Below are 20,477 nucleotides of genomic sequence, written 5' to 3' on the forward strand. Positions count from 1 at the left end.
GCATGCTTCAAAATGAAAATTTGCAATCAACATCGTCAGAGGTGGATGAGGTCAAATTGGGGTCCTTGTTTTTACATGAAGAAAAACAAAGCACTCAAATTACAGCTAATCTCTTATTTCTCAATAAGCATGCTGATTAAGATCTTGATTATTTGCAAAGTGGTTCCGGTTACACTCTTTTAAATGGTAAGAGCATTTCAAAATGAAAAAGGGCACTTTAAACCTATATATCAAATTAAACCAGTAGAATGCTAAATAGCCAAAGAGGAGAGTTAGCATGAAGCACTTTGCAAATTGTGGAGAGTTATTTCTTGTTGGGCAACACAAATCAATTTTATTAGCAAAGCTTAGAGAAGGCCAGAAAATGATGGGCCTACAATAAATTGCAATAAATACAAGAAAGCATTTTAAATAAGAATATCTGTGACATACTGTAATGTGGCCTGCTAGTCAGTTACATAATTTACTGGAGTGCACGCCTCTTAATTATTATCAACTGTAACCCCACTTTACTAATGATTTGCTTGGTGTTTTTCACATCATCCTGAAAGAGCTTTAATTGTTTATGTTATAATTACAGTCAAACCCACTTAATAGCACTACTGTTAATGTCACCCTCTGCTTATTGAAATGCCCCAGCCATTGTGTAATGGGAGACAATGGGGACAGGCTCCTGATAACATATCTTTGGTTATTAACACACTCTGGTAACACCAGTCCCATTTAGTTCAGGAACTGCTACTCCAATCTAGTTGTCTGCCACAGGGGATGTGCATTCTTTTTGCTGGCAATAGGCTATTGTACACTGCATGCTGCTGATGCTTAAAAATAACGACTCTGGCTGCTCTACCCTACATTACTTATGTCTAAATGCATCTCCTGAAGTGAATACCCTTAACATAACTTCAAAGCAATGCAATAATTGTTTCAGGAACCACTCAGAATATTAGTGAACATCAAAAAAAAAGTAAGGAAACCGTAATAATGAAAATATAATATAAAGCTACACACTATTGATTCACTGGGCTCTGAAGGCAGACCGCAACGGCTCTAGTTTGCAGTACCACCCCGTACAAGAAGTTGTTTGTTTGTTTAATGGTGAATGTTGTGTTCTATCTGATCAACTTCCATAAGGATTCTAAAGGCCTACATGGCTAACCAATATTTTCAAAGTGTAAATTCCAGTTCACTATTACTATTAGTCCAACAGGTGTTACTTTGAAAGAAATGTGGTCATTCCTTTTGGTTTCCATAGAGAAAAGAATGACCCACGTCCCCTTTTCTCTAATTGTTTTAGTTCCTTCAAAAAGTGTTGTGGGCGTGGCATATTTTCAAAGTGCTCACTCCAATTACCTCTCCTTACTGGAATGAGAAATGTCATCCTTCTGTTAAATCATTTTAGATCCAAACTACTCGAGTGTTTAATAATAGGTACTGCTTTGTTGTTTGGTTCTCGCAAAGCTTGTTAGTAATGAATATGCACGCTGTCTTTTAGATCCCGTGTGGTTTTCTGCCTTGGCGAGTTTTACCTAAACTAAAAGGGTTTATTGAATGTGCGCTTTGTTTGTTTAACAAATTTGTTTAAATTGAAAACCTGGAATTAGACGAGAATGCTGTACAATAGCTTCCTTTAGTATATGAAACTGGACATATTTATAGTTTCTAATCCTGAAAAAAATAACGCTCTTATACATACCGGTTTAAATGATTTGTGTACCATTCTGTGATACATACTGACGTTCCTTTATCGTTTATATTCCCATGACATTAAACTTTCGAACTTTCTTACAGTCGGTGTTCTGGATTATAAATAAGCAACTGTTTCCCCGTGTCTGTATTTTATTTATTTAATAATTTATTTTTGTGCGTGTGTTTTTGTAATTTTATCCCTTCTGAAGAATAACAATCTCAGTGTTTTCCAGGTTGTTAGTAAGTGGAAGATCACTCACTCGCATCTTTGTGAGCGTGTGTAATCGGATTCCGCCCCAGTTCATTCTGTAAAAAAAATACACTGACGTCATAGGGCTCTTATAATTCAGTCCTGAACAATCACCGACAGAATCATTCACCGAGTTTAATTACCGGACAGTATATTGTATGTATGGTATATATATAGTATCTATCTGAATAAAACTTTGTCTCGGTTGGTGACATTTAAATCAGTTTTGTGGGTATTTATTGTATTGTATTTCCACTATAGAACACAGTAATGACCCCAATTCGTTTATGCATGCATGAATGTATGTACGTATATATGGTTTTGTTCATTTGTTGTTTGCATTTTAAACATACTGTGCCTAAGTCAAATAAGGATATACGGATTCATATGATATTGTAATATTTAATATGTACGATTAGAAAATACTGTAGGATAGATAATAATATAATAATAATAATAATAATAATAATAATAATAATAATAATAATAATATTCATCTATTTATTTATTAGCAGAGGCCCCTATTCAGGGCGACTTAATTGTTACAACGTATAACATTACAAAATATCACATTACACATAATAGCAGTTATAAAATATAATAACATGATTAGTAAGTAACAGAACATTCAAATTACAGAAAATAAAAAACAATTTTTTTTATTAATTTTGCTATCTTGCAACTGTTTTTAATTACACATTAAATAATTAAGTTGGAGAGCTATTACGACTATGAGCAGTTAAACTTAAAAATATTTGGTTATAAGACTAAATTCAGGAATAGAGTCAACCATTACACTGCTGACAGGCAAAAAATACCAAAAAATAAAAACTATGATGTGTGCAATTATTTACTGCGAACACTGCATAACGTGTCAAACTCAGCTATCTCTATTACAGCTGCTGTTTGTTTTGATATGGCAACTTTTAAAAGTTGCTGTGGGGTGCATAGCATGTGTTTCCTTTAATGCCTTAATTACATGTTTGTAACACTAATACACTCACAAAACACAATGTGCTACAGAATAACACTAATACACTCACAAAACACAATGTGCTACAGAATAACACTAATACACTCACAAAACATAACGTGCTACAGAATAACACTAATACACTCACAAAACACAACGTGCTACAGAATAACACTAATACTCACAAAACACAACGTGCTACAGAATAACACTAATACACTCACAAAACATAACGTGCTACAGAATAACAATAATACGCTCACAAAACACAACGTGCTACAGAATAACACTAATACGCTCACAAAACACAACATGCTGCAGAATAACATTAATACGCTCACAAAACACAACCTGCTACAGAATAACACTAATACTCACAAAACACAAAGCGCTACAGAATGACACTAATACGCTCACAAAACACAACGTGCTAGAGAATAACACTAATACGCTCACAAAACACAACGTGCTAGAGAATAACACTAATACGCTCACAAAACACAACGTGCTACAGAATAACACTAATACGCTCACAAAACACAACGTGCTACAGAATAACACTAATACGCTCACAAAACACAACGTGCTACAGAATAACACTAATACACTCACAAAACACAACGTGCTACAGAATAACACTAATACGCTCACAAAACACAACGTGCTACAGAATAACACTAATACGCTCACAAAACACAACGTGCTACAGAATAACACTAATACGCTCACAAAACACAACGTGCTACAGAATAACACTAATACGCTCACAAAACACAACGTGCTACAGAATAACACTAATACGCTCACAAAACACAACGTGCTACAGAATAACACTAATACACTCACAAAACACAACGTGCTGCAGAATAACACTAATACGCTCACAAAACACAACGTGCTACAGAATAACACTAATACACTCACAAAACACAACGTGCTACAGAATAACACTAATACGCTCACAAAACACAACGTGCTACAGAATAACAATAATACGCTCACAAAACACAACGTGCTACAGAATAACAATAATACGCTCACAAAACACAACGTGCTACAGAATAACAATAATACGCTCACAAAACACAACGTGCTACAGAATAACACTAATACACTCACAAAACACAACATGCTACAGAATAACACTAATACGCTCACAAAACACAACATGCTGCAGAATAACAATAATACGCTCACAAAACACAACGTGCTACAGAATAACACTAATACGCTCACAAAACACAACGTGCTACAGAATAACACTAATACGCTCACAAAACACAACGTGCTACAGAATAACACTAATACGCTCACAAAACACAACGTGCTACAGAATAACACTAATACACTCACAAAACACAACGTGCTACAGAATAACACTAATACGCTCACAAAACACAACGTGCTACAGAATAACAATAATACGCTCACAAAACACAACGTGCTACAGAATAACACTAATACGCTCACAAAACACAACGTGCTACAGAATAACACTAATACGCTCACAAAACACAACGTGCTACAGAATAACACTAATACACTCACAAAACACAACGTGCTGCAGAATAACACTAATACGCTCACAAAACACAACGTGCTACAGAATAACACTAATACACTCACAAAACACAACGTGCTGCAGAATAACACTAATACGCTCACAAAACACAGCGTGCTACAGAATAACACTACTACACTCACAAAACACAACGTGCTACAGAATAACACTAATACACTCACAAAACACAACGTGCTACAGAATAACACTACTACACTCACAAAACACAATGTGCTACAGAATAACACTAATACACTCACAAAACACAAGGTTCTACCGAATAACACTAGTACACTTGCAAAACACAATGTGCTACAGAATATATATCTGAGGTATTAAAAATATAAGTATTATCTTTTTCTTCTTCTTATTCTATGCATTTCTTCTGGAACCTATACTTTGATTTAGTTTCAATAAAGAATCATAGTGAGTCCCATAAAAGCGTTGAATATATTATATAAAGCTTTGCAATGATGAATACCACCATAAGCAGGGGTTTAAAGTATGAGTCACATAACAGTACAATTTAAAACAAAGTAGATGAAACAAACAATACAAATAAATAAATTAAATAAGCAAAAACTAAAAAGTAAAAACGAAACAAACAAACAAACAAACAACACAACTAATTTCCAAATAAGACATATGTGGAGGCATATTTTTAGTCAAATAGAACTGTCCTGGTTCAGCATTAAATAAACATGTGCACTAGCTGAATAAATAATTGTTGAAAGTGGACATGCAGTTAAATTGGTCAACGTGCATTTCCGAGATAAGCCTACAATTTGGCCTAGGATTATAATGTAGTGTTCATCTGAGCAGGGTAGATGTTCAGGGTATTAACAAATAGCTTTATATTAACCGGCTTGTATTATAAATCACATTCTATCTAGTCAGTATTGATAAAATAGTGCATATCTTTTTATACATGCATGCATGTAATATTTTGTACTTTGATTTATTCATTCATTTACGAATAAGAAACAGAAGCTCTTTGCCTCTGACACTGGGATTTTTACTTTTAAAAGTTTTCAAATTCGTCTCATGAGAATTACCGCAAGTTCTTTCATCTTGAGCTCCAATCCATCCAATAGGTAGTTGATTATCTTGTAACTCCCTCTGCTTCTCCATTGCAACTTTTGCAGGGACTCCAGACATGGTGGCTAGCTGAAGGAGACCTACAATTTGGCTCAACTTTTGAGCCAAAAAAAAACCCCTCAAAGATCGGCGGTTTAAACTGAAGAAACCAATCTGCTGTCTTTCTCCTGTAGATCTGTCCCCATACTAAAACCGTGGATGCGTATAGCGAATATATTCTCTCCTGATGAACTGGGCTGTAATGATGCAGGAGACAGCAGCTCTGACGGTCTAGGGGGTTTAAGATGGCAGATTTTTATTGAGTTCTCTCGTTATTTTTTGCCATGAATAACAGAAGACCTTGCACCGATGGCCCCGATGTACGAAGGTAAGATTAGAACAGCACTTCTTTTATATCCCAAAAGCTTTATTTTTTTTTCTATTTATCTTTTTTAGTGCTTATCGACTGCTTTGTACTGCAGGTTCAGAATAGCCTGACTGTATCGTGTTGAGTTTAGCTTTTTTTAATAATTATTAATTCACATTTTGAGAATTGTAATTTTACAATTGAATACAGGTCATATTTATCTATTTTATAAATCTTTGGGGGAGAAAAAAAATAAATAAAAAGATTGGCTTACTAAACCAGCAGCACTGTTTTTGCGAGTGCCTAAAACCATGTGGATTTAAACAACGAAAATGTCAAGATCTAGCATGTTTCTTTTGTCAATTCTAAAAATGATAGAAAAATTTTAAAATCAGAATTGAACATTATTTGAAATTATATTTAGTGTTAGCCTATTGTATTGTAAAGCAACAACACAGCGTATCAGTCATCGTGAGTTTACTGAAAGGCGAATGAATATACAGCCCCTTACTAAATAAATATATGTTTATATTTCTTCTGTTGCAGTTTGTGTCATTTTGAATTTCATTTCATATGAATCATATTTCCGAACTTAAAACAAATCTGTGTATTTTGTCTTACTTTGTGTCATTTTAGCAAGTGAAAGGGTAATACAGAGTGAAAGTGACCTGTGAACATTATCGGTTTCAGCACTGAGGAAGTGTTGTAACACGTAGCCCAGTATTATTAGATCATGATCATTGTGAAACTGATTATACTTTGAAAAACACAAGTAATGCGTATATAATGCGGGAATAAATAGGAATGATCTTAGTAAGATACTCAGTTAATAAGGTCATATTGGTTGTTCAAAAACAGAAACAAATGACACAGTACATAATCATTAACAGTTTCAGCGCCTTAAATTAATATAGTGGTTTAACAATAAATGTGGTAGCCTGCTGTAAGCCATTGAGCATTCTTGAACTACGTGGTCATTCGTTATTTAATTAGATTTCAGTATGACCTGGAACAAAGAGCCTTCTTCTAGATTGAACCCGCTGTAAAACCGGAACATTTGCTGAGGTAACGTGAATTGATTTACTTAATAAGTAAAGGTTAGATAACCCTCTCCTAATCGACTCAAAACATAACCCAAGGGTAATGCGGATCTTGCTAGTGAATACTTACTGCAGTAACATATCTACAAAATAAAGGTTTACACTTTCAGTGCTAGAATTGTCTGGACTTTACAGTATGTATATTGATACAGTACTTCTGTTTAAACGCCCCTCACGTGCGCCCTCTGCTGATTGGAGAGATCTATTTCAGCTCATAAATCAATTTTATTAAAACACATTCTAACAAGTACACTTAATATAATTTATCAGTGCAAGTTCTTCATACATCATTTCTTTTAGATCAATCAGTTTAAATGCAGTGTTCAATTATATAAATATATGTTGCAGTTAGTCTCTCTAGCTATACAAATTACTGTAGGTCCTGGTTACCTTGGCCCTATACACAAAAATATTAGTAAACAAACATGAAGAAGCTGTCCTTTTGGAAACAACAGCTTTGTGAATACTTATTTTGTTCAGATTTCCAGTATATCTCGAATGCAACTGAAACCTAGTGTTGTACCATTTATTGAACAGCACATTGCAGGGGTTTTGCACAAGACCACATACAGAGGCCTGTGCATCATGTGCAACTGCAGATGAAAGGTAGCAGGTATGCCAGGCCTACACATTGCTGTGCATAATGGGGAACTACAGTTGCATCCCCAGTCAGTCTTCACTAGGATGACACTTTTTGCTTGCTGATTTGAACTACCCACATATTTGCGGTTATATATGATTCTGGCTGAGTTTGAATGAGTTTGAAACTGAAGTCTAAACCTGGTCTCCTGAGCTCATACACATTTATAGTTCATCAGCACCTCATTAGTAAGCAGTTGTCTTTGTTTATTATCCCATGCTTGGGATGAACACCTCCAGCACCGTGGATAAAGTGGAGATGTTAGTATGTCCATTACACTTTTTACAGGGTTTTACACATCAGTATGTTATGAAACTTGTCAGAGGCATTCTGTTACAAGATATTGAAAGTATCCATAACTGGGGAGCATATTTCTTTTCATTCATGAGTGAAAATCTACAAGTGATATATTATTTATTTATGGAGGGGCTTGGGGGAGATCTGTAGAATTCAGTGACTTTAAAACCATAGAAAAACACATTGTTTTTATTAGGCGTTGACATTGAACACAACTGGACTGCCTAAGTGAATGTAAAGTGCAGATTTTAATATGCACACGTAAAGTAGCTCACGTGTGTACCATCTGTTCAACTTTTTAGAAAACAATTCTGCGAAAACAGGGTGGTTGTTATTATTAGAATTACAGGACTGGAATTAAAACATGATTTTAAAAAGACAATGAATCCTTTTAAGAAAAAGATTTTGTCTGTCAGAATGATGTATTCAGTTTAGTGCTATGACTAATGTATCAAAATTAGTGACGTGCCATATGGCAAGCCAAATTATTATTTAGAGAGATCTCAAATTAATTTATAGATATCTCTAAATATTTTAAGATATCTCTAAATCATTTCCAGATATCTCATAATATTTGAAGCTATCTTCAAATAGTTAACCCTCATAAGGACACGTCGAGAAACTGACTTTCCTGGTAACCTGGGGTCCAACTGGAACCCAGCAGTAAAACAATAACTAACAACTGGAGTAAGTGTATGAATGAAAATGTGTCTATGAACACTTTGTTTAGCTTTTCCACAGCTGTCTCCTAGCAAGTGAAGGCACTACTGTATTCTGGACACTGTAGTTTATTCTAGGACCATGTCATCCAGGCACGTGGGCTATCATTGGAAAGCCCCAAACCTTTGTTGTATTGGCTGTGTTCCTAGCTTGAACACACCATCCGATTTGCTGCGCGTCACAGCACTGGAGCACTGAATGAGGGGGTGGTAGAAAGTACACGTACGGGCATGTCTGACATCAATGGAAATTGCAAATCCTGCACTTTTAAATGACGTTGAAACTAGAATGCTATCTGTTGAAGTGACCAAGTGATGAAACAACAAATGAAACCTAGACGCTGACTCATGTCACATGACTAAGCCTTAGTTTCGGTTTGCTGTAGTTTCGCTTAGGAATGTGTGTTTAGGACATACGTTACATCATTGCAAAGCCCAAAATCTGTACTTTCAGACAAGCCCTGAAGCTATTATGGTGCCCGAGATATTCATGTGAGAAGATCTGGTATGCCAATACACTACGCCTGGGGTCCATATGGACCCCAAACCTAAAACAATTTGGGAAATTCAACCAGGTTACCTGGACTAGAATCATCCTTGTGTAACAGGATGGGTGCCTGACAACTACCTAAAAGGAAACAAAAATCAAGTCACTAGATCCACATAATAACAGATATTAAAGCACTGAGGGGTCCGAATGGATCCCAGATTACCTTGTGAGGGTTAAATATATCTCTAAATTATTTTTCTAAGTCATTTAGAGATATCTTTAAGTAACTTCCTGTTCATTTCGAGATATCTTGAAATAAACAGGAAGTCCATTCAAAGCATTTTCACAGGAAATTATTTAGCGATTTCTCTAAATGAAGTTATTTTGATATGCCTCTAAATGATTTTGAGATTTCTCGAAATGAACAGAAAGTTATTCTGAGATATCTCTAAATGATTTAGAGATATCTCCAAATGAACAGGAAGTTATTTTGAGATACCTCTAAATGACTTTGAGATTTCTCTAAATGAACAGAAAGTTATTCTGAGATATCTCTAAATGATTTAGAGATATCTCCAAATGAACAGGAAGTTATTTTGAGATACCTCTAAATGACTTTGAGATTTCTCTAAATGAACAGGAAGTTATTCTGAGATATCTCTAAATGATTTAGACATATCTCCAAATTAACAGTTATTTTGAAATCTCTAAATGACAGTTTGGCGTGCAATGCTAGCGAAACATTATTTAAAGATATCTGTAAATAATTTACATATAAGTATAAATATTTCAAGATAGCTTAAAATGTTATCTCTAAATGATAATTTGGCTTGCAATAGTGCCTTAAATTTTCTTTGGAGTTACACAGCATTACATTTAAAGAAATATACAGTGGCTTGCAAAAGTATTCAGACCCCTGACCAATTCTCTCATATTACTGAATTACAAATGGTACATTGAAATTTCGTTCTGTTTGATATTTTATTTTTAAACACTGAAACTCAGAATCAATTATTGTAAGGTGACATTGGTTTTATGTTAGGAAATATTTTTAAGAAAAATAAAAAACTGAAATATCTTGCTTGCATAAGTATTCAACCCCTGTGCTGTGGAAGCTCCCAGTTTGCACCGATGAAAGAAATTGCCTTAACGAGGACACAATTACCTTACCACTGGCCTCCACCTGTGAACCATTAAAGTTGCTGTCACATTTTCTGCATAAAAACGCCACTGTTGAAGGATCATTGGTAAGGCTGTGAATCTGAAGGAAAATGAAGACCAAAGAACATTCTACAGAAGTTAGAGATAAAGTAATACAAATGCATAGATTAGGGAAAGGGTACAAAATAATATCCAAGTGTTTGGATATCCCAGTGAGCACAGTTGGATCAATAACCAAGAAGTAGAAGCTGCATCACACCACCCAGGCACTGCCAAGAAAAGGCTGTCTCTCAAATCTCAGCGCTCAAACAAGGAGACTTGTGAAAGAAGCCACAGAGAGGCCAACAATCACTTTGAAGGAGCTACAGAGTTCAGTGGCTGGGAGTGGAGTAATGGTGCACCAGTCAACCATGTCAAGAGCTCTGCATAACACTGGCCTGTATGGGAGGGTGGCAAGAAAGAAGCCGTTACTCAAAAAGTACCATCTGAAAGCACGTCTGGAGTTTGCCAGAAAGCATGAGAGTGACCCAGCTGCGATGGGGAAAAGGTTTTGTGGTCAGATGAGACCAAGATAGAGCTTTTTGGCAAAAACTCAAAGCGCTATGTGTGGCGCAAACCTAACACTGCCCATGCCTCAAGACACACCATTCCTACAGTGAAGTATGGTGGTGGCAGCATCATGCTGTGGGGATGCTTCTCATCAGCAGGGACTGGGCATCTTGTTACAAATGAAGGAAGAATGGATGGAGCAAAATACAGGAAAATACTGCAAGAGAATCTGCTTCAGTCCGCTAAAACACTGAAGCTTGGGAGGAAATTCACCTTTCAGCAGGACAGTGATCCCAAAACAAGGCCAAAGCAATATTGGAGTGGCTCGAGAACATGGTGAATGTCCTACAATGGCCCAGTCAAAGTCCTTATCTCAATCCCATTGAGAATCTGTGGCACTATTTGAAAATTGCGGTCCACAAGCGTCATCCAACCAACCTGAACAACCTGTACCAAATCTGCCAAGAACGGTCCAAAATCACTCTGACACTGTGTGCAAAGCTGGTACATACTTACCCCAAAATACTTAAAGCTGTTATTGCAGTGAAATATGGCTCTACCAAATATTAATGTGTGGGGGTTGAATACTTATGCAAGCAAGATATTTCAGTTTTTTATTTTTCTTAAAAATATTTCCCAACATAAAACCAATATCATCTTACAGTAATTGATTTTGAGTTTAAGTGTTTTAAAATAAAATATCGAACAGAACGAAATTTCAATGTACTATTTTTAATTCAGTAATATGAGAGAATTGGTCAGGGGTCTGAATACTTTTGCAAGCCACTGTATATCACAATGAGAAATTAAGAAACACAGTTACAAGATACCAAACAGCCACACCCAAACCACATGAGCATAGCATCCATTACTCTGCCTTGATGATACTATGTCGGAAATAATAACATTAGGAAGACAGATGGTTCAACATGGAAGTCATTCATTTTTCAGTTGAGAAAATATTTACTTACAGTATATGATTGAAGACAGATGGGTTTACTAACAGATAATGAAACTATGATTACCAGGCTCAGAAAGTGTGTGTGTGTTGTGTTGGCTTTTCAAGAAGCCTTTTCAGACTGGTTATGAGAACTGAGCGTTCATGCTGAATTACCGTATAATCATCTTTCTGCTGCACTGTTGAATATAAAGCATTTTGAGACAGCTTTTTGGGGGAATTGTTTTGAAAGATTGTTATCATTTGACTAGCGTATTTGCATAATTATAATAGGTCTACTGAGGACAGACCCGATCTATTTATTGGTTTACCATACCTAAAGGTAGTAACCCTTACACCCCTTTTGTAAACTGCACATCATTTTACTGTGGTGTTGTGATCGGCATTCTTCAGCTACTGCACTAGCTACATCACATTATGGGATCAACGTCACATTTTCAGCCTCTGTTTTGAAAAGTTCCAGAAGCAAAACAAAAATGACAGTGTTTTTGATAGAAGTTTATCGGAAACAGGAAGACAGTATTTAACATACAGAACCACATTTTCTTTAATTAAGTCGTCCCTGAATCCAATCCCTTAATATAAACACAATTGATAAAAAAAGCTTTCTTTAAAGGTACCAGCATGAGTGTTTAGTACCAGCATATTAACAAATGACAAAAAGGGAAAAGATGCAGTTCATATTGGAGTCTACATTTAAAAAGGTCAACTAAAGTTCTTATTAGGGATGGACAGCAGTGGTACAGTAGTTGGTTTTATGTCGGTTGGTTTTATACAGTACTCCCTGATTCAGTGATGACTTATTCCAAACCCATAATCAAGCCCTGCTTGAGACCTTCTCAAGGTGGCTGTTGCAGCACAGTTCATGAGTCAGAAGACCTACTTTGTCCAAGACCTTCTCTACATGGTTGCCCACAAAGCTTCCTGATATACTCTAATGTAAATAAAAACATCCTCTAAATTGGAACAAGTTTTCATAAAATACCAGTCTGTTTTTTTCTTTCACTATGTAACCCTTCTTTATATTGCAGAATTTTTCATTGGTCCAGTTGAAAATATATATTTTTATATGACAACTACAATTGACCTTTATATTCACCTACACTAAGCATATTCATTGGATTTTTAAAAATATTTTGTACATTAGTGTGTGATATAAATGTTCAATTTAATTGCCTTTGTAATCTCGTGGCAGTCCACCTATTTTTTTTAATCTGTGTCTTTGATTTCTTTCATCCGTGTCTTTGCTTTGTAACCATAATTATCGTTACACTCAGGTGGATGAGCAAGGCCCTTTGTGTAAGCGGCCAACAGATCTAGCCTGTGAAAGTCTGGGGTCATGTGGATTTGATTCATCAGGGGCCAACACATGAAGTGATTTTACCAACTCGGCAGTTTCAGTTCCGTACGATGTGCATTGGTGTCCGCTTGCTTTATTAGCCCTATACCTCTATAATCTCATAATTGTGCGGCTCAAATTAATCTCATAACACAAATTGACACCTTGATAAATCACTGATGGGAGGCCAGGTTCTGTATAGACCCCAGAAGCTGAAAAGCCACTGTTCGGACACACATCTTGCTTTGTGAAAAAATTAAGATGGTTGTTTAGTTGTTCTCCAATGTTTACTAAATGAGGATTAAAAAAAAAAAACTACAAAAAACTTAATACAGGCAGGATACTACTAAAGGAGATACTTTAACTAGAATCTTACAGCTTAAACTGTTGTCAAAAAACAACCATGTTTTTAATTCCACTTTTTAGGTTTTGTTTTTCCTATGTTTATTAGTGCAATTTAATGTATAATATTGCTGCTTTTGTGTAACCAATAGCTGTGCCCTTGATGTCTGAGGTTACCACTGTCATGTCACCACATTTTATGACTATTCCTATGCTTGGAATTTTACTGCCAGTGGTATTATACCACCAACAGAATAGTAAAAAGAACATTGAAATATAATGATGAAATATATTCCAGCAGATGCCATTTGAACGCATTTTGAACTCTCTTTGTGCGTGTCTGTGCGCTTGTAAACACGTTCCATCCCCATAGAAACCCTGGTGATTTATTTCAAGTGTAAATATCTTCAAATGCCATTTTTATTGATTGTTTTTTTTACATTGCCATCCCATATTTAATGATTTTCTTCCAGTCTTTCTGAGTGGTTCTTGGTTCTGTAGATCCCATACTGAGTGCATTTGGAGCTAATGCACCCTTTAATTGCACTGCCAATATGAAATGCAGATTGTTTGAACAAATTCCACTTCTGCAATTATGAATTCCCTTCTCTTTACTTTTTGCTGTGTTCCATCCATATAAACCTTTCCTCAGAACAGAAGAAAATTTGTTTGTTTTTTAAACTTCTGTTTTTCCTTCAAACGCAGTATTTAATATCGCTATAGTGCTGCAAATGTACTGCAGTTATTACTGTTGTACATCATAACAGCACCCAGCAATGACAGAAAGCAAACAGCTCACTTTGAGGTAAATAATGAAGTTAGTTCTTCTTTCCTGCAACTTCAGTCAAGAACAGCTACGGTAGCCAATATTAAAACCTGTTGTCATGTTTGCTCAGTAATTTTGCAGTTTACCACACTAATACTACACATTTACTGTGCTTTACCATTGATTCTGCAATGCTGTAACTACATTAGTGTCCCTGCTGTATTTGTGATTTTTCTGTAATTTCACATAGCTTTTCATTTTTTATAAGGTTTATACACAGTGCCCTGGTTTTATCATTGAAATAAAAATAATAATTTACATCCCCTTCCTCTCATAGTACAACTTGACTCACTGACTTGAACTAATGATGTCTCCAGGTTGTTTATTATTATGATTTAATTAACTGTATTCAAGTAAACGTTTAGTTTGTACTCTTATAGCCCTGGAAACTGAGATGTAAATGCGCGTGCATGAGCAGTAAACCATATGGGACCTGGTGTTATGGTTTTCTTTTGCAGATAGAATGCATTTTCTTTATTCAGACATATTTGTGAGAAATCTTGATAAAAGAAATAGTTCACCGGTGTGTTCAAACAAGGCAGGAAACAGATGGGTGGTCTTTTATGTCGACTCAACGCAGAAGCAGAATCTGTCCTTTTCAAAGATGCGCACTAAGCAGCCATTCATTTTCTTTCTTTTTTATGTACCAGTGTCATGGGTGTGAATGTATGTTTCTATAAAAGTTTATTTCTACTTTCTTTGAAGACAAACAATACAGTTCCTAATGTGTAAGTGACACCAATTCTGAAAGGAGCCCACAAGCAAAAGTGTCTTTCAGGCAAGTACCCAAATTTAATATGAACTTAAAACTACTCATGAGAAGGGCTAGGACAAGTGAAAGGGAAATTCTGTAAACAGAGATTTGCTTCTCTTGTGTAGTTTGAGGCAGGGGTGAGACCTGTAAGTTGCTATTTTTGTTTGTTTGTTTTGCTTAAGTGTGTGTCGGATATGCGTTGAACAGACCCTAATTTTATACATTATATCATGCAACTCCTACTCAGTCAGTAAGCAATATGTTATTTTAGGAGGAAAAGAAAATGACGAGCTTTCTTTCCAGGAAAGTGCAATGCTTTTTTTTTTTTTTTTTTTTCTAATGGAAAATTACACATTTTTCTTTTGGTCTAACTAGTAAGAAACAACATATACTGCAGGTTATGTTCCATGTACAGTAGGAGGAAATGGGATAGGATGTCCTTATGCCCAAATCAAATGTGTTTCTGTGTATTGTAGTACACGACTCCCCTTATAGTACAAGTGGATTGTCTGGAAACGTTGACAGATGATTTAGGACAGGTAATATCTGTATGGTTGTTAGTGTGTTTGCAATTAGCACATTGTCATCTTTTGCAAGGAAAAGTTGTATTTGTAGAGTTAAAGTTATTGTAGCTAACAAACTAATTCCATAAACTTTCCACTCCACGCTAAGCAGTGTACTATCAGGCATATTCTTTTCTATTTGTACAGAATGTCATGTTTTAAAATGGAAGTACAAGTAAGAAAGCAGTAACACCCTGCAGTGTGCTGTTGCTTTCATATGGAATAGCTTCCACCAATATCAGCTGCATACTGGATAGCCCTAAACTTACTGTAGGTAGACTCCAGTCTAAAGATAAGTCCAGGAACAGTGTTCCGGCTCACTTGCATTACTGATCACTATGTAACACAATTTTTGTTCCTGGGTAGTAAGTGTTATTTCCTAATTGCTTATGCCTCAAAAGTATAGAAAATGGCTATTAAAGTATTTACAGTATAATCGTAAATCTCAAAAAACTACTCACTTCTAAATCTTTTGTAGTCATTTTTGTATTACTTTAGTATAAATACATGTTAATTAGGATTCATATGTTTTTTTTTCTGACTTTATGTGAACGAAAAGACACACATTTGCCCGTTTTCCCATTGGAAATAGTGATATTTTGAAATATCACTGTCCTGGTCACAAAAGCGAAGTTTGTGGGGAATAATAGCCATTTTCTATACTTTTGAGGCATAAGCAATTAGGAAATAACACTTACTACCCAGGAACAAACAAAAAAAAAAAATTGTTACATGGTGTTATAACACACTCCTTTATAGCACTGTTGCTAATTGTGACTAATAAGGCTTTGCACCCGGCTGTATTAAAGCCGATTAGATGTGCCTTTATTGTAACTCACACTATTATAGAGTGCAATGTGAATTGAATAAGAGTCCTATAATGGTGGTGGAAGTGATTTTCCTAACAACCATCATTTTAAGATGTAAAAAATATTACCTACTAAATGCATGAAAATGTAATACGTTTGAAAAACAGTACCTGAAAATGTAATACGTTTGCGAAACAGTACCTGCACTTTTGTCAGGTAACCAGTATTTACTAGTAACCAGTATTACTTGGTATGCAGTTTTGTTTCTTTCCCTTAAAAAAAAAAAAAAAAAAAGTATTTCTCCATATCCGTAATGTCTTTAGGATTCAATTTTACCAATTGGCAGGTGGCCGACACTCTCTGTAAGCTAGTTTTGATGTAAATTGAATTACCATTTGTGAAACCTGTTTACAATTACCTGAATTGTAATCTTTGCAAAAATGTTTCTTGTAATATTTGTAAACTTTAGCTAGTAATTGCTTTGAAACACGAAGGGAAAAACTCAATCCCCTAAAACTGTTAAGGAAGCTTGTGTAGAACATTGAAATATTCATGTTTTCAGGCATGAGCAAATCTGTCATCTGACTGCCTCCTACGTTTCGTTTCATTTATAACAGATTATTTAATGCAGTGCAAGATTGCTTGTTTAGTCCTGGAGACCATCTTATCAGCGGCAGCTGTCAGTGGTGGCTTTGTCGGATGAGCTGTGATTACCAGACTGATTTTGCTTGCAACCAAAGATGGGTTTCAGATTCAGGTTAATCTGCAGCACTCCTGTTTGCATTTCACACACTATCCTTACTAAGGTTTCAGAATATAGAGGCAGGAAACGATGTCTTTAAACAGACTGCTTCCATGATGGTTAAAGTATGCTGACATAGTTTGTAATGTTACAGAGTCAGCATGCACCTTTCCACAGGATTGCATTTTAAATATAGCAGCAGTAAGCGCAGCTATTGGTCTGCTGTCGAAACACATTAGTGGTTGCTGTTTGCTGGTGGTAGTGAATTAGGGCTAAGGTCCCTAAGATGCCACTGAGCACGTTATTTGTGATATACACAGTATCTAATGGGCATTATAAGACTCGCCAAGCCCCAGCTGGATAACTCATCATCCTGTCCATTCACAGTTGATTGCAGGTATTGTGGCATGCTCGGCTAGAGATGAAAGGACTTCAGAACCCAAGCACAAATTGCAGCCTAGTTTTGATGTGTGTTAGTGCAGGAAAAGGAGGAGGTGGTTACTGTGTGAGGCTGTTTCTGTAGGTATGAGGGAGTCAGACTTGTGCTTTACTTTACACACCCAGCCTCTTATAGATGTTCTGGATAACATTTGGCTTTAATCTGATAAATTCTTGATTTGTATAGAAATATTTTCAACCTGAACATTCACTCCTTCACATTCTTACCTTTTTCATTCAAGCTGCTGTTGCTTCAACTCTACCCAAACTCGGTTTCACTGAACAATATTAACAATATGACACTTGAAATACATTAATATAACCCTTACAGGTACTGTACGATTGGAAATCAATGTGTGATGGAAATTATTGGGAATAAGAAATTGTACATTAATCAGAAATGATAGAAAAGACAAAAAAAGAGATCAAAGGGAGAGAAGGAGTGAAGAATAATTTGCTATAAAACCTATATCCACAAACAACAAACAAATGATTTCCCTTAGATATTGTTGCATAGTGTATCTAGAGCAAAACATATTATTTGTTTTAAGGAGTCCCCACAGTTTATGTGGTACAATCCCTCTAGCTTATCATATCTGGGAGATGTGAGTTTGTGCACATCATTATTCTTACTGTTGTCATGGAATGAACCAAGACAACCCACATACAGTACATAGAATTCTGTCACCTAATTGTAAGGTTTTACATGACAGTTTAATACTTTACAGTGTTGGAAATAATTAGAATCGCACCACAATCTGAGACAACAAAACAAGTTAATGGTAAGGCTGGGGCGATGCTTAATTTTTCACTAGCGATATATTGTTCTCTGAAAAAGCCGATGCATCGATTCATCGATGTTATGAAAGGATAAAAAAACAACAACGCAGTAATAAATGTGGAGTCATAGATTACTGTGTAACATTGCAAGTAACACTTTAAAAGCTATTATGCGTATTAAATTCATTACATCAGTTTATACAATAGTAATTAAATATTTGTTTACCTTATTCATGTTGATTTGTACCAGTTGGGTGTCAAAGCAAAATCCAAAAAAAAGTAGTTTAAATCCATAACCAGTAACAGTCAATCAAGAGAAAAACTATGCAGGACATTTGAATAAAATGCAGACAATAACAGCAGTGCATTTCTAAAACACAGATGTAAAAGACCACCTTTCCCCGTCATCCCTGTCCAATAACTTTGTTTATATTACAAAGTAGTTTTATGCAATGAAACGTGTAAAAATGGTTCCACTGCTCCTTGGATCCTCCTTTTTAAAATAAATAAATAAATAAATAAAACCTGCAGAGGTCTCAGTATCCCATGTAGCACTGTGCACGTGTCCCTGGTGTTAGAGTATCCCATGTAGCACTGTGCACGTGTTCTTGGTGTTAGAGTATCCCATGTAGCACTGTGCACATGTCCCTGGTATTAGAGTATCCCATGTAGCACTGTGCACATGTCCCTGGTGTTAGAGTATCCCATGTAGCACTGTGCACATGTCCCTGGTGTTAGAGTATCCCATGTAGCACTGTGCACATGTCCCTGGTGTTAGAGTATCCCTGTAGCACTGTGCACATGTCCCTGGTGTTAGAGTATCCCATGTAGCACTGTGCACATGTCCCTGGTGTTAGAGCGACTCACTAATCTGTACCGGAGCATCTTACCTGTTGACTGCCAACCAGTAATTTTGACAAGTAAAACACATGCTCAGGAATCATAGTTTTAAGACAACGGGTGTGGCCTACAGGGTTTTTATTGAGAACTATTCTGACATCTTTCCTGCTTTCACAAAACCTGCTGAAATTGCAATTACTATACCTGTATCTTGTGTACCAGCAGAAGGGGGTAAAAGGAAAATTTATTAGTTCTTGCAAAGGAAGAGTTGCGTGAGACTTTCTTGTTCCCTGGCCCTCCTCTTGGCACACTACCATTCCAGTAGTGCACTGGTAAAGAAGAACAGCTAGTGATATGTATAGGAGTGCTACTGTTTTGTTATAGCCACTATATCTAACCATGAGCAACACAACAGGGAAATTTTTCAGGGTTTCTTTTCCTGATGTCATCAGGACCTAATTAAAGTTGCTGTCCTCACTAAATGAAATAATCCAAAAGTAATATAAGCTCTAGTAATGACTGTGATAAATCATTATGTTCAACAGGTTGTGTGTGAGGGTTAGTGTGTACTGTACCGTATGTGTGTGGGAGGGTGTTTCAAAAACATCACATTATGCTGAGGCTTGAAACTGAAAAACCTAAACAGTAAGCTAATTTAATAGTACAGCTTGCTATTTCCAAAGAAACAGTTAGCCTTTCGTTATACTTTCAGAAAACAATTTGAAGAAATCTTTTGGTAAATGTCAAGTTTAAATGCATTCTAAAACCACCCTATCTTCCCTTATAGGAAAGTCAGTGGGATGCTGTAATACTAGTGTATTACTTTGAGTAAACCCTGGCAGAACCAAAAATATAGTCCACAGCATTACCAGCAATGTCGACACAGTGGATTTGGTACACATATTGCAGTGGTCATTTTGTATAGTGGTACTGATGTGGTACCATGGTAAGGCAATTCCCTGTGTGTGTTGGTTAGAACTATGCAGGTATGGGCGTTATGTAAAGAAATGTTTCAACTATACAGCCTTTCTAGCTCAGAACACTTTGCTGTCAACATGTAAATCCATGCAATGATAGGATGCTATAAAAGGCAACCTTTGTTTGTCCCAACTGAAAAGTACTAACTGACAAAACAGCCCCAGGAATATCTTTGCCACTGTTTCTTATGTCACTGTGAAGCTCTGTCAGGGCTATCAGTGAAAGACCTTCCCTT

General features: G+C 36.0%; 2 protein-coding genes across 6 annotated transcripts in view; one reads left to right on the top strand and one right to left on the bottom strand.

Annotated features, from left to right (window-relative positions):
* Nucleotides 1–5,613, bottom strand: part of LOC121320005 (bifunctional cytochrome P450/NADPH--P450 reductase 1-like) — a 60,473-nt gene extending 54,860 nt beyond the window's left edge. For both annotated transcript variants that reach the window (XM_041258071.1, XM_041258070.1), the window contains exon 1: nucleotides 5,529–5,613. The gene's annotated coding sequence lies outside the window, so the exon portion shown is untranslated. The remainder of the gene's footprint in view (nucleotides 1–5,528) is intronic.
* Nucleotides 5,614–5,632: 19 nt separating this feature from the next.
* The window catches only part of LOC121320004 (homeodomain-interacting protein kinase 2-like), an 81,604-nt gene continuing 66,759 nt past the window's right edge, over nucleotides 5,633–20,477 (top strand). For 3 of the 4 annotated variants that reach the window (XM_041258066.1, XM_041258067.1, XM_041258069.1), the window contains exon 1: nucleotides 5,634–5,938. In XM_041258066.1, the coding sequence (XP_041114000.1) occupies nucleotides 5,920–5,938 (19 nt within the window). In that variant the 5' untranslated portion in view covers nucleotides 5,634–5,919. Of the gene's footprint in view, nucleotides 5,939–20,477 lie in introns of all 4 variants that reach the window. The other variant, XM_041258068.1, reaches the window with a different exon arrangement.

This window comes from Polyodon spathula, chromosome 8, assembly GCF_017654505.1.
Source record: "Polyodon spathula isolate WHYD16114869_AA chromosome 8, ASM1765450v1, whole genome shotgun sequence".
In the NCBI taxonomy this organism is placed as follows: domain Eukaryota; kingdom Metazoa; phylum Chordata; class Actinopteri; order Acipenseriformes; family Polyodontidae; genus Polyodon; species Polyodon spathula.